A 20,442-nucleotide genomic window follows, 5' to 3' on the forward strand; every position below is an offset into this window, starting at 1 on the left:
TGGAAAGGAAGGACAAAACTAGATCTAAATACACACACACATACACACATATATATATATACACACATGGATATATGTGTGTGTGTATATATACACACATATATGTATACACACATACACACACGGATATATACGTGTGTATGTATATATACATATACATATATGTACACACACACACACACACACACGGACATAGCTACTTTGAGACCATGAAAGATTCTTCCCCTAGTCATGCATCTTGATGAGTACTGTGCAGGAAATGTTTCATCATGAAATCTTCCTAAATAATCAGCATCTTTACATCACTCAGAGTTTATATGCCAGATTTGGAGAGATGATGTGGTATGTATTCAGAAGAATAAACTATATTTTCTCCCCTGAATGTTAAAAAGAGAGGTAAAATCTGAGTGGTACCTGAAATGTCTACTTGTCAAATCACCGGAACTTGCATTTGGGAGTGTAGGAGCATGCTGGGGTTGGACTGGATATTTTCATTTGGTCCTCTTGACTCTGCTCAACCCAATATTGTTGCCACTGTCTGAAACATATCCATTCTCATTTGGACCAAGGAAGGAAGATTAGGGAAAAACTGTCAAACTGAAAATAGCATTTTTAAGAAATTTCTCATTCTAAGGAAGACACAGCAATGAAACTCATTTTTGGGTCGGAGAAATATCAGTTTTGGTCTTTGTAACAGATCTAATTTGGCAACGTGTCTTGATTTTTCAGTATATTTTTGGAGGAACTCTCTTCCCACTCTGTCATGGACACTAGTGGGAAAAGGAGGCTATTCCAACCTAGATTCATATGTACCGATCAAAGAAGATTATTCCACTCATATTTCTACACTTGGAAAAAATGCATCAATTCCCTTTCCTCAAGAGAAATGTCATCATTATTTCCAACTTCTCCCTGCCCCACCACGTGCAAAATTATTCCATATTAGAAATCAGCTAAAATCTTTTTTGAATGCCAGTCTCTCTGTCCTTAATGTAAACTAAAATGTAAGTTCCATGAAGGCAAGGATCATATCTTAATCCTATCTTGTATCTCTCATAGTATCTAGCCTAGTGTATTGTACATAGTTGGCGCTTTAGAAATATTAGTTAAATAAGTGAAAACTTCCTTGAATATCTACTGAAATATGGCATTAGAATGAGCATTAACAAAGTTTTGTCTTCTTAGTAAAATCTGATTTATTGGTTGGAAGATGAACATTTTAATGATTAAAAAAACCTATCAAACGCCTCTATTTATATGCAGATACTAATTTTAATGGAATGTTTGGTCTAAGCCATAAAAGACAGTTAGACTGAAGTTTCTGCTCTACTTTTAATGGAGTCCATGATAGCTAACTCACATATTTGTCAAACAAAATGGACATTCGAAGTCACCTACTTCAGAAACTATGTAATAACATGTAACTATGTAATAAAATGTAATAACATTTTATGTTGCCTCTGAAACCCTAAACAAGATGAGTCAAGAACTTTGGTTACAATGTGTTTTTTATGTTAAATTTAGTAAAAAAAAATATTTTCTCTTTGATATTCATACATTAATGTATTACTTTTTATTTACTTATATCAACGGATGCCAGAGCCAACTAGATTAATTTCTACCCTGGAAAAATCTAAGCCACAGTGTTCGTTAATGCTTGAGAAGTGGTCTTGGAAGTTTTCTTTATCTGCTGTAGGCCTTTTCACTCCATAACCTAGTAGCAACAGCTTCACCAGTAAGGCAAAAATGAAGAAGTGATAGATTTGGGATGCAAAATGAGACATTTGTATTTTTGTATTTGACTAATGAGGCAACTAAGTGGATCGGTGGTTAGAGGGCTGACCCCGAATTCAAATTCACCCTTAGACAAATGTCCTTGTGTGACCTGGCCAAAGTATTTATTAAAGAGTATTTATTAAGTGTACTGTGCTGAGTGCTTTATAAATATCTCATTTGATCTTCACAACCTTGAGAAGTAAGTGCTATTATTGTCCTCATTTTATAGTTGAGGAAGCAGAGGAAGACAGGTTAAATAACTTGTCCAAGTTACAGGGTTTCTGATACCAGATTTGAACTTAGTTGTTCCTGATTCTAGTTCCAGTTGCTTATGCATGGCAATACCTATATGGAAGACGCTTGATCTCTATCTGCCTAGGTTTCCTCATTCATTAAATGGGGATAATAGTAGTACCTGCATTCCAGGGATGTTGCAAGGATAAGTGAGATAATATTTATAAGCATTTTGCAAACATTAAAGCTCCATATAAATGCTAGTTATTGTTTTACAGTTATACATTTTTTTGCCTGACTATGAATATTTTCCAGAGGGAATTTGTTTCTCTCTCTTTTTTTTCTTTCTTGGGGGCTAGGGCAGGAGGGAGAGAAAATAGATTTCTATACATTTTTTTAAACATTAAAAACTAGAGAAATGGAGGAGTGCATGCCATGTATATGAAATGTTACATTCACTTTCAGATGAAGACATTGTATTATTAGTTTTACTTAATTGTTTTGCTTTGTTCCAAGACACCCTTCATAGAGTGGGATTAATCTATAAATGTGTGTAATGTCAAAACAAAACATGTCAGTGCAACTTTAAAAAATCGAGAGGTATACAGTTCATATTTCTCAGATCTCTTTTTCATTGTGTCAAGATTTGCCCTTTTCCACTACTGTACAATTTGCCCATGTGGTAGTGCTAGGGTTTCATGTACACAGTGTAAGAGGTATAAATCTTAACTGTTGACTGAATTGACTATCCTTTTTGCTTCAAATTTCATTTAAAGTACAATTAAAAATAAATCCAATGGGAAAGTGTCCTATAATTCATTCTGTAAATCATGGTGAATGGTCTATAACTGCACCGATAAATAAAAGTCAGTACAATTTGCAATATCATGTCCAATGGAAACACACTAGAGTAGTCTAATATATTTCATCAAAAGTTCTACTTAGCAGAGACTCATGGTTTCTTTCTTTTTTGGCTTATTATAAAATTAATTTAAGTATAAATGTGTCAAATGGTTTTTTTAATGAAGACAAATGTTCTATAGAATGTGCATAAGCATACAGCTTTAAAATAAGATTCAGTGATCCATTCAAATGTTTAGAAGCTTTTGCTAAAAGCTCGGAATGCTTGAAATTTTCACAATTTTTTAATCTATCTGTGTTTCTATCTCTGTTACAGTCATGTTATGCAATGTAAAATTATGAATTAAAGTAACATTAAAATGTAGGCATAATAAAAGCCTATGATTCCACTAAAAGATGCTGCTAGTATAATTTAACATCTAAGAACATACATATTTGAAGTTTGCTTCATGTTTCATAAAAATATTATAGTAATTAAAAAATGAAAAGACAATAAAACTTCAGCAAAACATGAGTTCCACAACATTAACAAGATTAATTGACACAAATAACGTCTTTATGCATTTCTGTATGTTACCTAACTTTAGACTCTGCTTTAATGCAACACAATTTTCAACAGAAATAATATTATTAGCCAGCTAAATAGGATTTCAATCACAGATTTTGGGGGCTCTAAAGAAAATCATTGAATTGAATCATTTCATTGAAATTTTTGGCTGGAAGCCCATTCTTTTCCCTAAATGGAGAGTTGTTGGGCTTGATGCTTGATGTCCTGGACTCTTTAATAAAGTCATTGTTGATTTGTAATTCCTTTTTAAAAATATTTATTTATTTTTAGTTTACAAAATTCAGTTCCATGAGTTTTTTAGTTCCAAATTTTCTTCCTCTTTCCAAGATGGCATGCAATCTGATATAGACTCTACATATACATTCACATTAAGCATATTTTCATATTAGTCTGTAATTCCTTTTACTACACATATGGAAAAACACTTGCGTAAGTTATTGGAGCAATTGATTAACATTGTGTATATAGATATTTATGTTAGATCACCTACTTGAAGAAAGACTGCAAGATATCGCTATATTAAGATACTAACGAGATGCTTAGATATCACAATGATTGAGTTAAAATAATAGAAAATATGGCAAACTAGTCAAGAGATATGATGTACTCAGAGTGAATGAACTAATTAGAAAAGCATCTATCAAACAATCAGCCTATGTTTATTCAGTCATGAATAAATGCTAGGCATTGCTATATACTCTGGAGAGACGAAGATGAAAATAAAACTCTCCCTGACCTCAAAGAGCTTATGTTCTATCTGGATAAATAAGATATCCATATCTAAGTACTTGGACATTGCAAACTAAATTCTGTGTTCACAGATATACATTTTTGCGTATAGATCAATTGGTGTACTTAGGTATGTTCATATTAGAATATCCATGTATTTGAATGTAAGGATGCATGGGTGTCTGAGTACTTTTATTTTTCAGTATAAGTGTACATGAGTACATAGATAATCAGATTTTATTTTAAAGTTGTGTATATATAATAGAAAACATTCTCTGAAGGTAGCTTTCTATGTACTCTCAAAATCTCAATATTTCTACCTGCCAGAATACTTAGCATAATAATAATAATGACCTAGAGCTTTAAAGTTTTCAAAGTAGTGTGTGCACGTATGTGCCTATATATAACATATTATAAACACATGTGTATATATGTGTATGTAGGTATATATATATAGATGTGTATATATATGTATATTATATATATTCTCATTTGATCCTTAAAACAAACCTATGAGGAAGGTCAAGATACTATTTTCTTTGTAAAGATATGGACACTGAATCTTAGAAATATAAAGTGATTTTTCCAATATCTATGGTAGGTTTAGAAACCATGCTTTCCCATATACAAGACCAGTGGCACTGGATCTAAAAGGTCATTCTGACCTCAGGATACTATAAAAGATTAGAACACCAAATATCTTTCAATTTATTCATTTTAGCTCTTAGTCATATCTTCTGCATACTATAATATATAGAATCACATAGAAAAATCAGTAATTACCCTTTTTAGGTATAGTGGAACATTATTAAAAATTAGCAAGGTTTACGAAAAAGAATAATGTAAGATGAACCCAAAAAAGTGGCTAGTTTTAAGAAATAATTATTGGAGTAGGAGTCAGGAGACTTTAACTCTGGTTTTGGTTCTGCCTCCCAGTCAACCTTGGTTAAATCATGTTTCTGGGCCTCTATTTCTGCATCTGTAAGATGAAAAGGCTGGCACAGATGATTTAACATCATAACCCAACTACAAAATCATGAGGGTTGCAGTGGAGTTACCAGGAAAATAAAAACATAAGAAAGGTTGTTTGGGACGTGTCCTGTTCTCAAGCTGGGAAGTTTCTTTTGTGGGAGCAATGCATTTTCAGAAAAATAATAATGAAGTAATAAAACAGTAATAAAGCACCAATGTGGATCTGTCAATAAATGTTGAGTATTTTTACATGTTGTTTCTCAATAATTTAAAAGATTAATCCTATCTCTCTGTTTTTGGACTCATCCTATGATGGAGATCAGAGCATCTTTAAAATTCCATGAATATTTCTGAACCACCACCTGAGGAAAAAATAAAGGTTGGTGATATCTTCCCTGCTATCCCTTTCATTGGAGTTTACATATGAGGAAAACTGATGCTCAGGTAGGTGAAGGTATTTCCCCTAGTCTTAGAGGTAGTAAATAACAGAACACATTTTCAGGCTCAGAGGAAGATGATGGATATATTAATGAAAAAATCACTGAATAGAAAGCCAATGAAGCAGTGTTGACTGGGAAATGTTCTAGACTTGGGATCAGAGTACTCATGTGAGTTCAAATTCTAGTTCTTCTATTGATTTCTGTGACTTGAGCATGTCACTTGCTCTCTGGGTCTTAATTTCTTCATTTGTATGAGGGAGTTGATATTGATAAACTTTGTTTCCCTTTAAATTCTGTGACCTATGATTTTGGGTTCAAATCCTAGCACAGATAATTATGATTTCTCTGGGTCTCAGTTTCCTTATCTGCAAACTAAAGGGATTGTACTAGATCAAAGGTTTTTAACCAAGATTGTGTGAACTGAAAAAAAAATACTCATTACTTTATTTAAATATAATTGGATTCCTTTATAACTCTTTGTTTTTTATTTTATACATTTAAAAACATTATTTTGAGGAGTCCATAAGCTTCACCAGAATGGCAAAGGGGTCCATCACACAAAGTTACGAATACCCCAATCTCTAAAGTAACCTTCTAGCTCTCAGTTCTACAATTCAAAATTCACTTTTCATTCTATAACATCGTATTGCTTTCCTTTTCTCTTTTTAATGGCTCCTTTCCATTTCAGGACTCATTTTGCTGCCCTGTACTGCTCTTTGTATCTTAGGGAAAATGAAATTCCTATAATAGAAACTCATGTTTCAGTAAATGAAAATCTGAGTAACCTTGCTTGGGTAAATTTAGTAGATAACTTCTGGACTTTAAGGCAATTGACTTATCTATAATTTCATGTAGCAGTTCCTCTGATGCCCTTGGGGGCACCAAGTTCCTACCATCCTTTCCTGGTTTTCTTTTTAATGGGAGAGCAACCACAAGTGCCTATTATCTACAATACTGAAAGGCAACAGCTGAACACAAGGAAGTTGCCTGCCTAAACCTTACCTGAGGTGTGTATGTGAGGAGGAGGAGGAGGAGGAGGAGGAGGAGGGAGAATGGGTGAGTCCCCAAGGTGTGTATGCAGGTTTCAAAGCCGGAATGTCTGTGGAATGGAAGGAGGGTGGGTAACTTTTGCCAGTTCCTCCTTCACTTTTTTCCTTGCCCCTTTGCTTTCAGCTCGTAAGACCTGCCCAGGGACGGACAGCCCGGCCTCAACTGTCACTCACATTTCTTCCAGCCAATGGCACAGTCGCCTGTCACCCTCACCCCACCCCCTCCAGGGAGTGAGGGGAGGGATGTGTGTTGGGGAGGGGAGGTCTGAGGGGAGTGGGGAGGGGGAGGGCGGGGGGTGAACAGAGTTGAATGATTGAACTTTCTTTTTTAGTTTCTGCAGCAGTGAGGTTCCTCTAGTAGTCCAGCACCAGACCGGTGCGTAGGAGCTTATCCAGGCGTCTCTTGCTCCTGGTACTCCCCTTGTTCCCCCTCCCCACACACAAAGCGATGGTGTTAAAGGATCCAGGCGTGTTTCTGACCCTTTTCCTATGGATTACGGCTTCCTGGGGCTGCCTGGCTACAGCTGCGGGACTCGGTGCTGCCGCCCGCAAGCAGGACGAGACTCTTTCTGCAGTCAGTATTTACAGAGCCAGATGCACCTCCAGGTGCCTTAGCCTGCAGATCACTCGAATCTCAGCCTTCTTCAAGCATTTCCAGGTATGGTAAAAACAAAATCTCACTGCCTAAAAATACTACCCTTCCCCATCTCTGCCTCTGGCTCCCCGGCAGACACTTTGCCTCAGCGCTGTCTATCCTCTGGTCTGTCACTTGCACTCCTCTGGATTTCCCAGCTTTGAAGGAGTGGGGCGCGGGGGTGCGCTGTGAAACCATGTATATTAGGTGGGAGTTGGAGCTTCCCAAAGCCTCTTGTAAAACTTCTCTGCACAGATCGACCGCCTGCCAGAGTCTTGCCTTATCCAGGATTAGCGTCCTGCAAGTGCGGATGGCGGACTGCCCTCTCCTCATTTCACCTTCTCACCCTTAAGGGGTCCCGAAATGGCATCTTGGGGTTGGTTTATTTGCTCGTGAAATTAAAGCTAATTCACTCCTCGTCCCCTACCCCAGTCCCAACCCTTCCGAGACATTGATTGGAGATGTGTATGTAGAACTTGATGTGTGGTTTCTTGGGATAGTTTCCCCAAACTATTAGTGCAGTTGCCCAGACTCCCAGGGGTTAGTCGCATGTGTGGTTATTAGAGGCAGGATTGTTAGGAGGTGAGTCAGGGAGGCAGAGCAGGCTGTGGCGGAGGTACCTGGGCTTCTTCGCTGCAAGAAGAGGCACGAGAACCGACATCCCTGCCTCCCTGCAGGTGCCAGGCTGGGACCAGACCCCGCCCTTTTTTGGCCTCTTTAGAATCCCTTTGACATTCCGCGCAGGGCAAAATACAGACTACTCGGAGGAAGATGCCGGCGCCCATCAAAATGCCTGGGGCAGGGCTGTTTTTACCAATTAGCATGCATGAGTGTGTGTCTGTCCAGCTTCGGAGCCTTAAAGCTTTGGTCTCAAACTAATAAATGAGATGAGGCACGGGACGAGGGAAGAACGGGTAGTGGGGGTGGGGTGGGAAGTTATTGGGAGTGGGTTGGGCTGCCTCTAGCCAAAGTCTGGATGAATCTCCGGGGAAGTAGCGTGATATAGTAGAAAGAACATGGGGTTCAGAAGACGTAGGCTCCCTCCGTGTCTCTGCCATTTTTTACCTGTGTGACCTTGGGCAAGTCTCTTAACCTCTTTGAACACTAGTTTCTTTATTTGTCGAATGAAGGGGTTGGACTAGATGACCTTCCAGTTCTAAGGCTATAATGCTATAATCCAGTCATTCGTGCTAGGCTCGGTACTTGGCTCTGGGGATACAAATACAAAGAATGAAATCAGTCTCTAGTAGCGCGAAGAATCTCTCAAGTCCTTTCCAGCTAGAGCCTGTGATTTACATCAGTGTTTATTTCCCTCTAATATGGTCGTGGCACGCTCTCTGTCTCTCTTCTCTGCTTTTCGGTCCCTTCTGTCTCCCTCTCTGTGTCTCTCTGTCTCTGTGTCTGTCTCTCTGTGTCTCTGTCTCTGTCTCTCTGTGTCTCTGTCTCTGCTCTGTCTCTCTCTTCCACTCTACCTTTCGGTCGCTTTAGTCTTCCTCTCTGTCTCTCTCTTGTCTGTGTCTCTCTCCTGTCCTCTCTCCTTTTTCTTCCCTCTCTTCCCTCCTAGGATGCAAGGGAGGAAAGGAAGGTACTCATAGAGTACTCCCTTTTGAAGTGAGAGATCAGTAAGAGGATCATAGGAAGAACAGAAAGCCTGAGGAACCTGCTGGGACTGGGAGGGCAAGGGCTAGAAGTACATATGAGAGATGCGCATTACTAGGGGTGTCAGACCGAGGAAAACTTTGGCCAGCTGGATCCAGAAGCAGTTCTCAGAGTCCCAACTGAAGTGTTGCTTTTAGAAAATCATTTATCCTAGTTCATTATTTTGCTGTCTTCCTCCTTTGATCTCCCCCTCCCCTTCCTTGTCTCACTTGCTCCATTTCACTTGAGATGCCCACCTGCTCTGTATGCAGAATTCCCCACTTGGAATAATGCTACGACTGTGTCCAGATGTGGAAAAGCCTGGAGGTTTGTCCTTTTCTCTGAGTGAAAGAATGAATGAACGAACGAACGAACCAAGTAATTAACAGATCACTTCCCCCTCCGCCCCCTACCCCGGCCAAATACTGGAGTGAAAAGTGGACTCCCTGGAGGTATCGTCGACCTTTGAATTTCCAAAGGATTTTCTGGGAGTTGCATTGGAAATATGGGGAGTAGAAGGAAAGGGGTGAGGGATTTTCCTTGAGTCCCACGTAAAATGACTGAATTAAACTGAGACGTTTAAAGAGCTACTCAAAGATAGGAAGCAACTCTTGAAGAGTGTGTGTGTGTGTGTGTGTGTGTGTGTGTGTGTGTGTGTGTGTGTGTGTGTGTGTGTGTATGAGAGAGAGAGAGAGAGAGAGAGAGAGAGAGAGAGAGAGAGAGAGAGAGAGAGAGAGAGAGAGAGAGAGAGAGAGAGAGAGAGAGAGAATTTGAAAAACAAAGCTTTATCATCTTACAGGTTTTCTGGTAGTTGATATGGTACTAGGATCTTCCAGAGTATATGCTCAAAGGGAGAGAAAGAAAACAAACAAACAAAAATAAAAATCAAAGCCGTTTTAACCTTCATCTGCCTCAAAGTGAAACTACATAGAAGTCCTCCTGAGAGCTAAACCCAGAGCTACCTTTTATCAAAATAGAGAACATTGCTCTAGCAATGAATGACTCTGTTGAGAAGATACTTCACCTTTGTGGTTTAAACAACAGCCACCTCCTAGGGGAAAAAAATACGGGAAATAAAAGAAGTTTATTCCCCCAGGGGATTAGACTTTTTTTTTATTGAATTGTCAGTTGTTGTAATTTATTTGTTTTACAGTTTCAGTGGCTAAAGAGCCAGTTTAGATCAAGCCAATTCCCAGTGAAAGGCTTTTTTTGTGGTTTCTTGGCATGATTTCTCTTCTGAAGTAAAACTGCTGACAGAATGCACATTGCCAAACAATAGTGATTACATTTTAATTAGCTGGGGTGAAATAAGCTGCAAATTACTCAGTTAGACTTAATAACTGCTGTTTTTGTAATCAAATGCACAGCCATTCTTGGAGTTTTAACCCTAACCTGGTAAAGCCTATGTGATTTATCTAAATTACAGGGATTAAGTTCTCTTAAGATTGGAAATGAGGGTAGCAAGATCTTCTTATAAAAAGAAAACTAAACCTTGCATTGTCTTTTATTGAAGGAGTGATGGGGGTGTCAAGGTGTAGCATAAGCACTACTCAACCTGTGTTATTTATAGCAAGACTTCCTTTGCTTCAGGCTTTTACAACCTGTTTCATCAGGAAAGGGGCCTTTTACCTGCTGGCTTAATAGAACTCATTTTGCCATTTTCCATACAGAAGCAGTTAGGGATTTTGAAGGCAGAAACTTATTCTGTATGCAGGTGCACCCTGTTTTCAAGGTAGTAAACTATCTCCTATAAGAGACTTTTGTAAATGAGGACCATTCACCACATATCCCACATCACATCTCTGGTCTGAGTGGATACAAAGAGATTTTATACTGGATAAAAAAGGGCCCATACTCTTAAATCTAGTATTTAGGATGAGATGATTTTTAAAACTCCAGTTTTTCACATATAAAAGTATATCTACACACATTCAAAATATAATTATTGTACCCCTTTTGACCTTAAGTTGTACAGTGAGCATCTTTTATATTATCAGCATTCTAGTCTGTTCTACATTTGCATTGTTTTTGCTAGTATTTTAACATATTCCCTTCATCCTTTCTGTAAGGCAGGGAGCTATTGTGGTGCACTACTATCTTCAAGGTTACATCTAATGTTGTTTCTTCTCTATTAGTGGACCCTGGTCTGAAAGTGAAATGATTTGGGGATTAGATCTCACTACTTATTTTCTCTACTTAAACTTTACTTTGCAAAGTGCTTTTTTTACCCTCCCTTGAGCTACTGAGTAGACTTACGATCATCTCTATTTTATTCTTGAAGAAGGTGAGGCTCAAACTAATGAAATGATTTGCTCGAGATAACAGGGTAAGTAAGTGATAGAACCAGGGTGAGGGGTCAGCTCTCCTCTGCTATGTTAAGAACTTTCCTACTGAAAGCTGAAAAGTTGAATCTCATTCTGTGGCCCAGGGAGAGGGTTTTTCTTCTATCAGCACCCCATCTATATTCCCAAAGGAAGTCCTGGGAGAAGTGGATTAAAAAAAAAAATTAGCCTGCTGATCAGAGACTAGGAATAAAAGAGAGTATCTGTTTCCCTGCCAGGACTAAGGAATGCTTAGGGAGAAAGTGAATGGAATAATGGTGGCATATGGAGAAATAGAGTCTGCAATCCTGGCCCCAGGGTTCTAATGTTTGATTAATGTTAAGAGATACTTGCTTAATGGTACATTATTTACTCCATAATGCTGATGGGTTTGCTTAGGTAGCTTATTAGAGATCAGAGGATTTTCTTTTGCAATAATTGGAAGCTGTTTATTTTGGCAAAAGAAGCTGCAATGGTGATGAGTTATTTCCACTTAAAGGGCCTGTGTCTCCTTTGACGAAAAGTAAACAAACAATTAGCTCATCAAGAACCTTCACAGCCACCAATTAGCCCCAGGCTCACAAAACTTCAAACTGGTGATTTTGTGGTGTGCACATACTCGGGGATGATGGATAGAGTCAAATGTGGAACAAATTTTCAATTAGGTGCTCAGACTAGAAAACCAAAATCTACCTTAGTATTTCCTGGCTTCCATTCCTTCCATCCTTCCTTGGCTCGCCTTTCAAAACACTGAATTTGACCCAAATTAAATTATACACTATGCTATATAAGCCTTCCCTTTAAAGCTACATAAAACACATCAGTCAGTGATTCGGTGTTCAAGGAATTTAAATGTTTTTGTAATGGCCCACATCACAATTCCGAATATAGGGCAGGATGCTCAATAACTGTATTTGTTAATTATGTCTGTGTGTCAATTCATTAAAATGTAACGTTAGAAATATTCTTTCTCTGAAGAACTTGGCTAAAGACCTAGAGTCTTAGATGAAGCACTTTGTAGGTCAACCTTCTGCCACTGACCAAACAATGCAATATATATACATATATATATACACGTATATATATATGTGTGTATATATATAATTAGTCTAAGATTGATGTAGTTGTGAATAGAAAATTACATTCCCAAGTGTCTATCATAAACTTTCCAGTGTCACCAGATTCAAATTTAAATGTTTTTTAGTTGTCATTCTTTTTGATTATCCACATGATTATTGGTATGGATAATTGAGATTATTTATCATAGAGATCAAGGAGGTAATAAAATAGTATCTCCTATCTGTCACCAACAGCAAGAAAATAATACGATTGGGAAATCAGAACTGAAGCTTTAAAATAGGATTGAATTATTTCCAGCTGTATCTGTAAAGATTTGCCCAATGAAAAAGTATCCCTAAAGACCAGAGTAAGATTATTTAACTCCACAAGGTTCCATCATCTACTCTGTCACCTATTATTCAGAATGCTGTTCCACAATAAAGTCCAAAGAATAGAAACTTATGGTTACCTATCATGCAATGAAAGGCATAATTTATAGAACTTTTCTGATGAACTGTGTGACAAATGGAAGACCCCAGAAGGTCAAAGGTGGAAGATTCATTGAAGATAATTTATTATATGAACACATACCCACAGATAACTAGACTCAAAATATAAGAGTGAGGATGGACAATGGATGGATAGAGTATATCCCACAAAACTGCAAAGAGACAATACGGACACTGAAAACTTGGTTCAGTGAGTCAATGGACTAGATAATTGGGTAGAATTAGATATGGTGAGTATGGAATTGTTGATTCTGGTGTTTAAGAGATCTAAATACTCATTGCAGTGAACAGATCTCAATATACATTTGCAATGAATTATGCTACAGTTGGGGTATAAGTTTGATTTCCCTCAAAGGCCTGCAGAAATAGCTAGTACTTAAGAGTAGATATACAGGGAGAAGAACCTTTTTTAACCACAGCACTCCTTGGTATGGTTTAGATGTCTGCAAGGTTATCTGCCAGTGCCAATACTTGCCTTTGTTTATAAATCCGAATGCTACAATTTTAGCAATGCCACCCTTCTCTTCCCCTAATATACACACACTTTATGACTGTAGAAAATTTTCATAGAATTTCATGCATGGCTTCAGAGTATAAGGGACACATTTTCATGTGATGTGGAGACAAGTTAACCAGATAAAATTTCTTGTGGGTGACCCAGGTCGCCAGTAAATACAGATTATAGAAGGGAAAAAAACAAAACAGTATTAAGTAGAGATTTTGTGGCTCACCCTAACCTAATGTGGCTATAGTACATGACTTGAGATGCTAGATTAGCCTAAAGCTTAAAAAATATCCAAATAATTGCAATGAAGTAATATAGTAATCCCCCATTCTTATTATGTCATCAGAATTCATCAGCTTCAGTCATTGGGAGCCAGGAGCAAGTGAAAATTAAAAAAACATTTCCAAGGAAAATAACTATCAGAAAATCCTTGTATGCTATCTGATAAGAAAAGCTCAATGTCACTGTCAGGCCTATTAGAATTTATAATTATGTATGGAATTAAATTTAAGGTTGAATAGATTCTCTTTAAGTTACAGTAGTGGTTACTCTGCTATATATATATGTATATATATATATATATATATACATATATATATATAGAAAGGAAATAAACTTTTATTAAGTACTTACTGTGTATCAGGTACTGTGGTAAGCCTTATTATAAGAAGTATCTCATTTGATTCTCACAACAACCCTATGAAGAAGATGCCACTATCCTTTCCCTTTTTTCAGTAGAGGAAACTGAGGTTAAGTGGCTTGCCCAAGGTGTGACAACTAGTATCATTGGCTGCATTTGGACAGACTCAGCTATATAAAGGCTCCTGTTGCTGCTGTGGAATGTAGCATAGTTTGTCTTTGCATATAAACTCATTTGCGTTATTGGTCTTATTTTGTTTTGTTTTGTTTAGCTCTCTGTGAGCTCTAATGTGAGGCAAATGAAGAATTCTGAGGAATGTTCACAACCTTTCAAGAGTAGGCAAACAGTAGCATTATGAAGAACAGAATTAAGGCCCTTTAATCTCTAAATCAACAGTGTGTCCCTATTAGGAACAAATTTATAAAATAAAGTACATTCATTTATTAATGCTCTGCTTTTCTTATAGGCAAATTTTTATTTTATTTTCACCATTTAAATTTGATTGCTCTAGTTATGTGTCCTAGGACACCACCACAGTCCCACTCACTCAGGCTGGAGTTACCCTTGACTCCTCCCCTACTCAACTGTATCCAGTCAGTTGTCTTTTCTACCTTCTTAACATCTTTAGGATATTCCCGTTTCTTTCTCTGATGTTGCAATCACCTTAGTGCAGACTTCCCTCCTCACTTAGGCTACTGCAGTAGTCTCCCCGTCTCAAGTCTGTCCCGTTTCCAATTCATCCTTCCACTCAGCGGTCAATATAACACAGATCTGGCGGTGTAACTCTCCCTTTCTCTTTTCCCCCTCCACATTCATTCCACTAGAGGAATAAACTAGTGATTGATTCCCTATTATCTACAGGATCAAATATAAATTCTTTGTTTGGCTTTTAAAACCTTCTATAATCTGGTTCCTCCCAACTTCCTAGTCTTCTTACATCTTTCTTGCCACATCTTCTGCTGTTCTGCATTGGTCTTCTTCATGTTTATCTCACTCCATCTCTTGACTCTGAGAGTTTTCACAGGCTGTTCAAGTCTGGAACTCTTTTCTTCCTCACCTCAGCCTCCAGTATCAGTTAAGTCCCACCTTTTGAAAGTTCTTGTTAACCTTAGTGCCTTGCCTCTGAGATTTTCCCCAGTTTATCCTGTATATATCTTATTTGTACATAGTTATTTGAACATTGTTTTCCCCATTAGATTGTGAGTTCCTTGAGCGCAGGGTTTTTTTTTTTGGTTTTTGTTTTTTGGCTTTTTTTCTTTTCTCTAAGTTCCCAACACTTAGAACAGTGCTTGACGTATAATTGTTCATCCTTCATTTTGGAAGAAGACCAATGACATCATGGTTGAGGTCCTTGACTTTTGAAGGAATTGGATTAAAGTGAAACAGAGTTTGACAAAGTTGTCATCGTCATTTTCTCTCCCAGAGATGTTAAAGTCCAGTGGCAGGATGCAGTGGACGATCTTGGCATCTTCAATGTCTGACCAAATTTTAAGAACTCCATTGAAGTGCTGCTTCATTGGCACATAGTAGGTGTTTAATAAATGCTAATTGACTGACTCCAGGTATTTTTTAATCAATAAGCCAATAAATATCTCCTAAGTACCTACCGTGTTCCATGTCTAGGCATTGAGGATAATAAAGAAAAAAAGTAAACTAGTTGCTTCCCTGAAGGTGTTTATATTCTTTAAGGGGGTCCTGAAGGATCGTATATGATCTGCTGAAGGCAGTGAAGGGGTTGATGGCATGTTGTATGTGAGCAACAAGGAGAAGTGCAGTTTAGCAGCTAGATGGAAAAGATCATGAAGGGAATAATATATAAGTAGCCTTAGAAGGCTGGTTGTAGTCAGGTTACAAAGGGCAGGAAAAGACAGAGGACTTTGTATTTAATCCTAGGGATAATAATGAAACCTTGGTGTTTACTGAGGGAGAGGGAAGAAAGAGGATTCTGACCTGGATACTAATCATGTGATGGAGTTGAATTTCCACAAGTATAGTTAAATTATATGTCTCTTTAGAGAGGTGGATGAGTTAACACTTTTACCTAACATTAATAATGAAGGCATCACAGGTGGAGTTTCTATTTTAGGAAAACATATTTTCCTAATTTGAATGTATGTTTCTCAAGAAATCTGTAATTTTATGAATTCAAAATGTCACTTTCAATCTTCAATTTTCAAATCTTTCACATTTGCATCAATTGTTTGTGAGTTCCTTGTTATTTCTGAATATTTGAAGTTTTGGAGACCTATATTAGAAGAATAAAAAAGAGAATAATTCAAAGAAATTACAAACACTGGTCTGGCCAAGTTAGTCACTTGGTCAACTAACAAGGGGAAAAGGAAGCAAAGAAAATTCAGACTATGTAAAATTTTAGACTTATTTTTATATATACATTTACATTTCTAATTTATACTTTCTTTAATGTTGCATAAAATTGTAGCTTATTGATAATTCATATGTTTTAAATAAATTATCTTGTTTGGGGGTTAACTCTTCCTCTTGCTGAAGCTTATCATCACTAATGCAGAATATATGCATAAAAATAAGCCATACCCAGGTGGATTAGTACTTTTGATTGGTAGGTTACTGGCATCTAAAAGAAAGATGATTCCTGGAAAAGCAGGTATAAATGAGTAAATTTAAGACTTTCATATTAGAAGGCTTCTGTTAGGATAGCAATTATTAGATCAATTAAAATGGGGCATATGGTAAAACTTTGACCTTCTTTAAAATTAATAGTCTTTCTTTTACATGTATCTGAGAATTTCTCACTCTACTCCTGTACGCAGTACTTCAGCCAAACTTCACTTACTCAGTTGTTTCAGTCATGTCAGGCTCTTTGTGACCCCATTTGGGGTTTTCTTGGCAGATATACTGTAGTGGTTTGCCATTTCTTCTCCAGCTCATTTTACAGATGAGGAAACTCAGGCAAACAGCGTTAAGAGAAGTACCCAGGGTCATACAGCTGATAAGTGTTTGTAGCCAGATTTGAACTCAGGAAGATGAGTCTTCCTGATTCTCAGTCCAGTGCTCTATCCACTGTGCTACCTAACTGCCCCAAACTTGGCTAAGTTTGCCTAAATTCTTTAGGCAAAGGCTATATCCCATGGCTGGCATGCATTCCTTCTACCTCTCTGCCTGCTGAAAACTTTTTCCTTCAAGGCCCATATCAAGTGACATTTTCTCTATGAAACTTTCCTTGATTTCCATCCTCGCTCACCTAAAAGTGGTAGATTCATGTAAGACTTTGTCTAGACCCTTTCTTTATTCATCAGATTCTACTCTGGATTGCATTTATATGGATCTTAATTTGCTAACTAAGTTGTTAGTGTGCAAACAGAGACCAAATTCTTTTCTACCTTTAAATCTTAAGTGCTTAAAAGAGGATCTAGCACATAGTAGGCTTTTAAAAAAATTCTTGTTGACTTTGGCCAGCTCAGTTTGGCAGTGGACCCCCAAAGAGACACTAAATAACCAGTTTACCTGGAGTGCAGAAAATGTTTTATGTCCTAGAAACAAATCCTTGAAAAAGATGTGAAGATAGAGAAAGTTGCCTGGTGAGTTGGTGCTTTCATCTGGTGATATATATGGTCCACCTAGCAGAGAGTGGATGTAAGAACTAAATAGTAATTTGTTTCTCTTTTACCCTCTGAGGAACTCTGAGGGTCTTCCCCTCCCAGTTGGATGTTTTTTTGATTAAAAGGGTCATCCCTTGAGTAACTTAAGCCTATTCATTGAAGGGATGTATCTCACTCAAAGTAAGATTGTGATAAGACCTAAGCCTGAAAGGGCCAGAGTCTCACAATTCATCCTGGGTTATCTGCAGTCACCCTGATGAATATCATGCCACTGGACCCAGATGGCTCAGGAGAAGAAGGTGAGGTTGGTGAATTTGCACAGCACTCTCTCAATTAAATCAAAGTCAACTGCAAGTCGTCATCATCTTGATGTCATGGTCCTCTTCAAGAATGAAGAACAAAAAACACAAACAAAATAATTTGTTGTACTATTTTTTTGGGGGTGGGGTAAAGTGGAGGTGGACTCAGAGTGGGGAAACAAGACAGCAGTTTTCTGGCTGATATTTGCCCCTAAAGCCTGTAAGTGGGACTTAGGAGTTATGTTCTCTTTGGGTCAGAATTGGGTGGAAAATTTTTTTTGTATTACTTGAGTTAATATCTGTCTAACTACAAAGGTAAATTGAGTAGGATGTTTTAACACAATAAGTAGAACATATATATTTGAATAAAAATATAAATATCTATTTTTTAGGAGAAATGATACTCCTTTATTAAAATAGGCATCCTGTTTCGTTTTGATATCATAATGTATTGAGCTTGTATTGTTACGAGACTTAAAAAAAATAAGATGGACCTTTTAAAATAGAATGATATTATATACAACAGGTCAAATTGCTATTTCATTTAAAAAAAACTTTAAAAAATTTATTATGAATTGAACGAAAAGATCCTGATTCCTAATCAAATAAACATGTTCTGAGAATCAGTGAGGAAACTTAAGAGAACAATTTCCACAATTTATATGTTATCTTGTTATTTATATTCAGGAGTTCAGAAGTTACAGTTTTCCCCTGATGCTCCAAAAATTGGAAGGAGAAAAAGTTTATGTTGAAATTTAATTGGGAACAAGGTTTGGTTTCTGATCTATAGTAGCACTGAAGCATCTGTGCTATTACTCAATTCATCACTTGGCAGTATTTTAAAAAATGTATTTTGGAGATAAAGTATAGAAAAACCAGGCTTAGATACTGTATTTGTGTCACACAAAAAGTTTCCTAGCAGTTCTTAAGATATATATATATATGTTGTCCTCTCATGATTTACTTTAATTAGAGTTTTAAATTAAACTTTGGTGTGTTTTGGAGGGTTTTTTAGGGAGGGACCGCAAAAAAAAAAAAAATCTAAGACCTTTCATCCATTATGGAAAAAGGCTGATTTCCCTTGAGGCAAAAAAGTTTTTAATTTTGTAGCTAATCAATGTTCTTAAAATGGACTATTCTTGCAAAGTAAATACTTTTCTGTAAGTTCTCTCTCTCTCTCTTTCTCTCCCTCCCTCTCTTTCGTTCACATTTATCATATACTCTCAAATGATCTTTTACTTTTTTAAAAATGCTATTGCTTGAAGTTCCTATTTTGAAAAATTTAGAATCATGATTTATGATATAACATTTTATGAGCTCTAAGGTATAATAGACTGTAAAGGTGTTCTATTTCTGTTTGATTAATTATTCAGCACCCTGAAATGGATAACACATAGATCAATGCTTTGAAAAATGCATGATACATTGAAGTAAGGTGTTCATAAAAATAACATTTGATGAAGTCAATTAAAGAAAAATATATATTTCTTGCCTTTTTGTTTTTTTCTCCATCTGTATAAACCATTATTTCTTCATATGAAATAAAACAAAGATTAAAACATATAAATAAGGCAAGTAAATGACAATGTGTGGATGAAATTTCCTTTTGCAGGAAATTCAGCTCAGTCATTTTAACCAGCAGTCAGTCAGTGCTAGTACATTCATTATGCTGTGCCAGGTGCTGGGAGGATGCAAAGATGACTGTGATGCTGTTTTCACTTAAATCGAGCTTGCCATCTAACTGTCAATGTTGTTGATTTCCCATTAATGTAAGCAATGATACGATTGATTGAACAGTATCACTAAGTCTTCTCTTACTAAGACAAAATATAAATTGTACATTATGGCATCTTTAAAGTAGAAATTTTGTAATTTGATATGCTAATGCTATCAGTGTTTCATTTTTTAAAACTCTTGAAGGCTGTTGGTTATGTACTAAGGCCAGTTGAAAACAATGTTTATTAACTTATAGTTAATCTCCAAATGCTATTTCCTGAAATATAAATGATACCAGGCATTACTGTGTCTTGTGGATATGGCATGTTATGAGGGAAAAAAGATTTCAACTCTTAATAAACTTGAAAAAGTTAACAAGATGATTTAAAGATTACTATTGTTGGTTCTCTCTGCCTCCTCAACTTCCCTGCCTTCATAGCACTAGTGACATCCTTCTCTTTATTCTTAATTATCCTAGGGAAAAAAAGCACCGGGATTGGACTTTTGATTTGATTTTTATAGAGAACTTCTTGATGAGGAAATTGCTTGTACCAATGCAGATTAACACCTTCTTTACAAAGTTATTTCCTTCTCTCTCTCTCTCTCTGTTTGTCCATCTTCATCTCTGTCTCTGTGTCTCTCTCTGTCTCTCTGTCCCACCCCCTGTCTCTCTGTCTCTTTCTCCCTACCCCACCCCCAGAAAATAAATGACTTTATTAGGGTCTCATGACCAGCATCTGTCAAAAATAGGCCTTGAAACTCAATCTTCTTGTGTCATAAACTGTCTCTGTATTCACTATGCTACCCTTCTCTGAGATTACTGTAAAGATCCCCAAAATGAAAGTCTCAGATCCTTTGACTTATAGGTAAAATATCACATATAATCTCTTGGGTTTCAGAAGACCTTCAGTCAT

At 37.0% G+C, this 20,442-nt stretch overlaps 1 protein-coding gene across 1 annotated transcript in view; it reads left to right on the forward strand.

Moving 5' to 3' along the window:
* Positions 1-6,923: 6,923 nt before the first annotated feature.
* ANOS1 (anosmin 1) overlaps positions 6,924-20,442 on the forward strand; it is a 253,812-nt gene continuing 240,293 nt past the window's right edge. Inside the window, exon 1 of the mRNA XM_072614427.1 lies at positions 6,924-7,287. Within this exon, the coding sequence (XP_072470528.1) occupies positions 7,078-7,287 (210 nt within the window). The 5' untranslated portion in view covers positions 6,924-7,077. The remainder of the gene's footprint in view (positions 7,288-20,442) is intronic.

This window comes from Notamacropus eugenii, chromosome 5 (assembly GCF_028372415.1).
Source record: "Notamacropus eugenii isolate mMacEug1 chromosome 5, mMacEug1.pri_v2, whole genome shotgun sequence".
Taxonomy (NCBI): Eukaryota; Metazoa; Chordata; class Mammalia; order Diprotodontia; family Macropodidae; genus Notamacropus; species Notamacropus eugenii.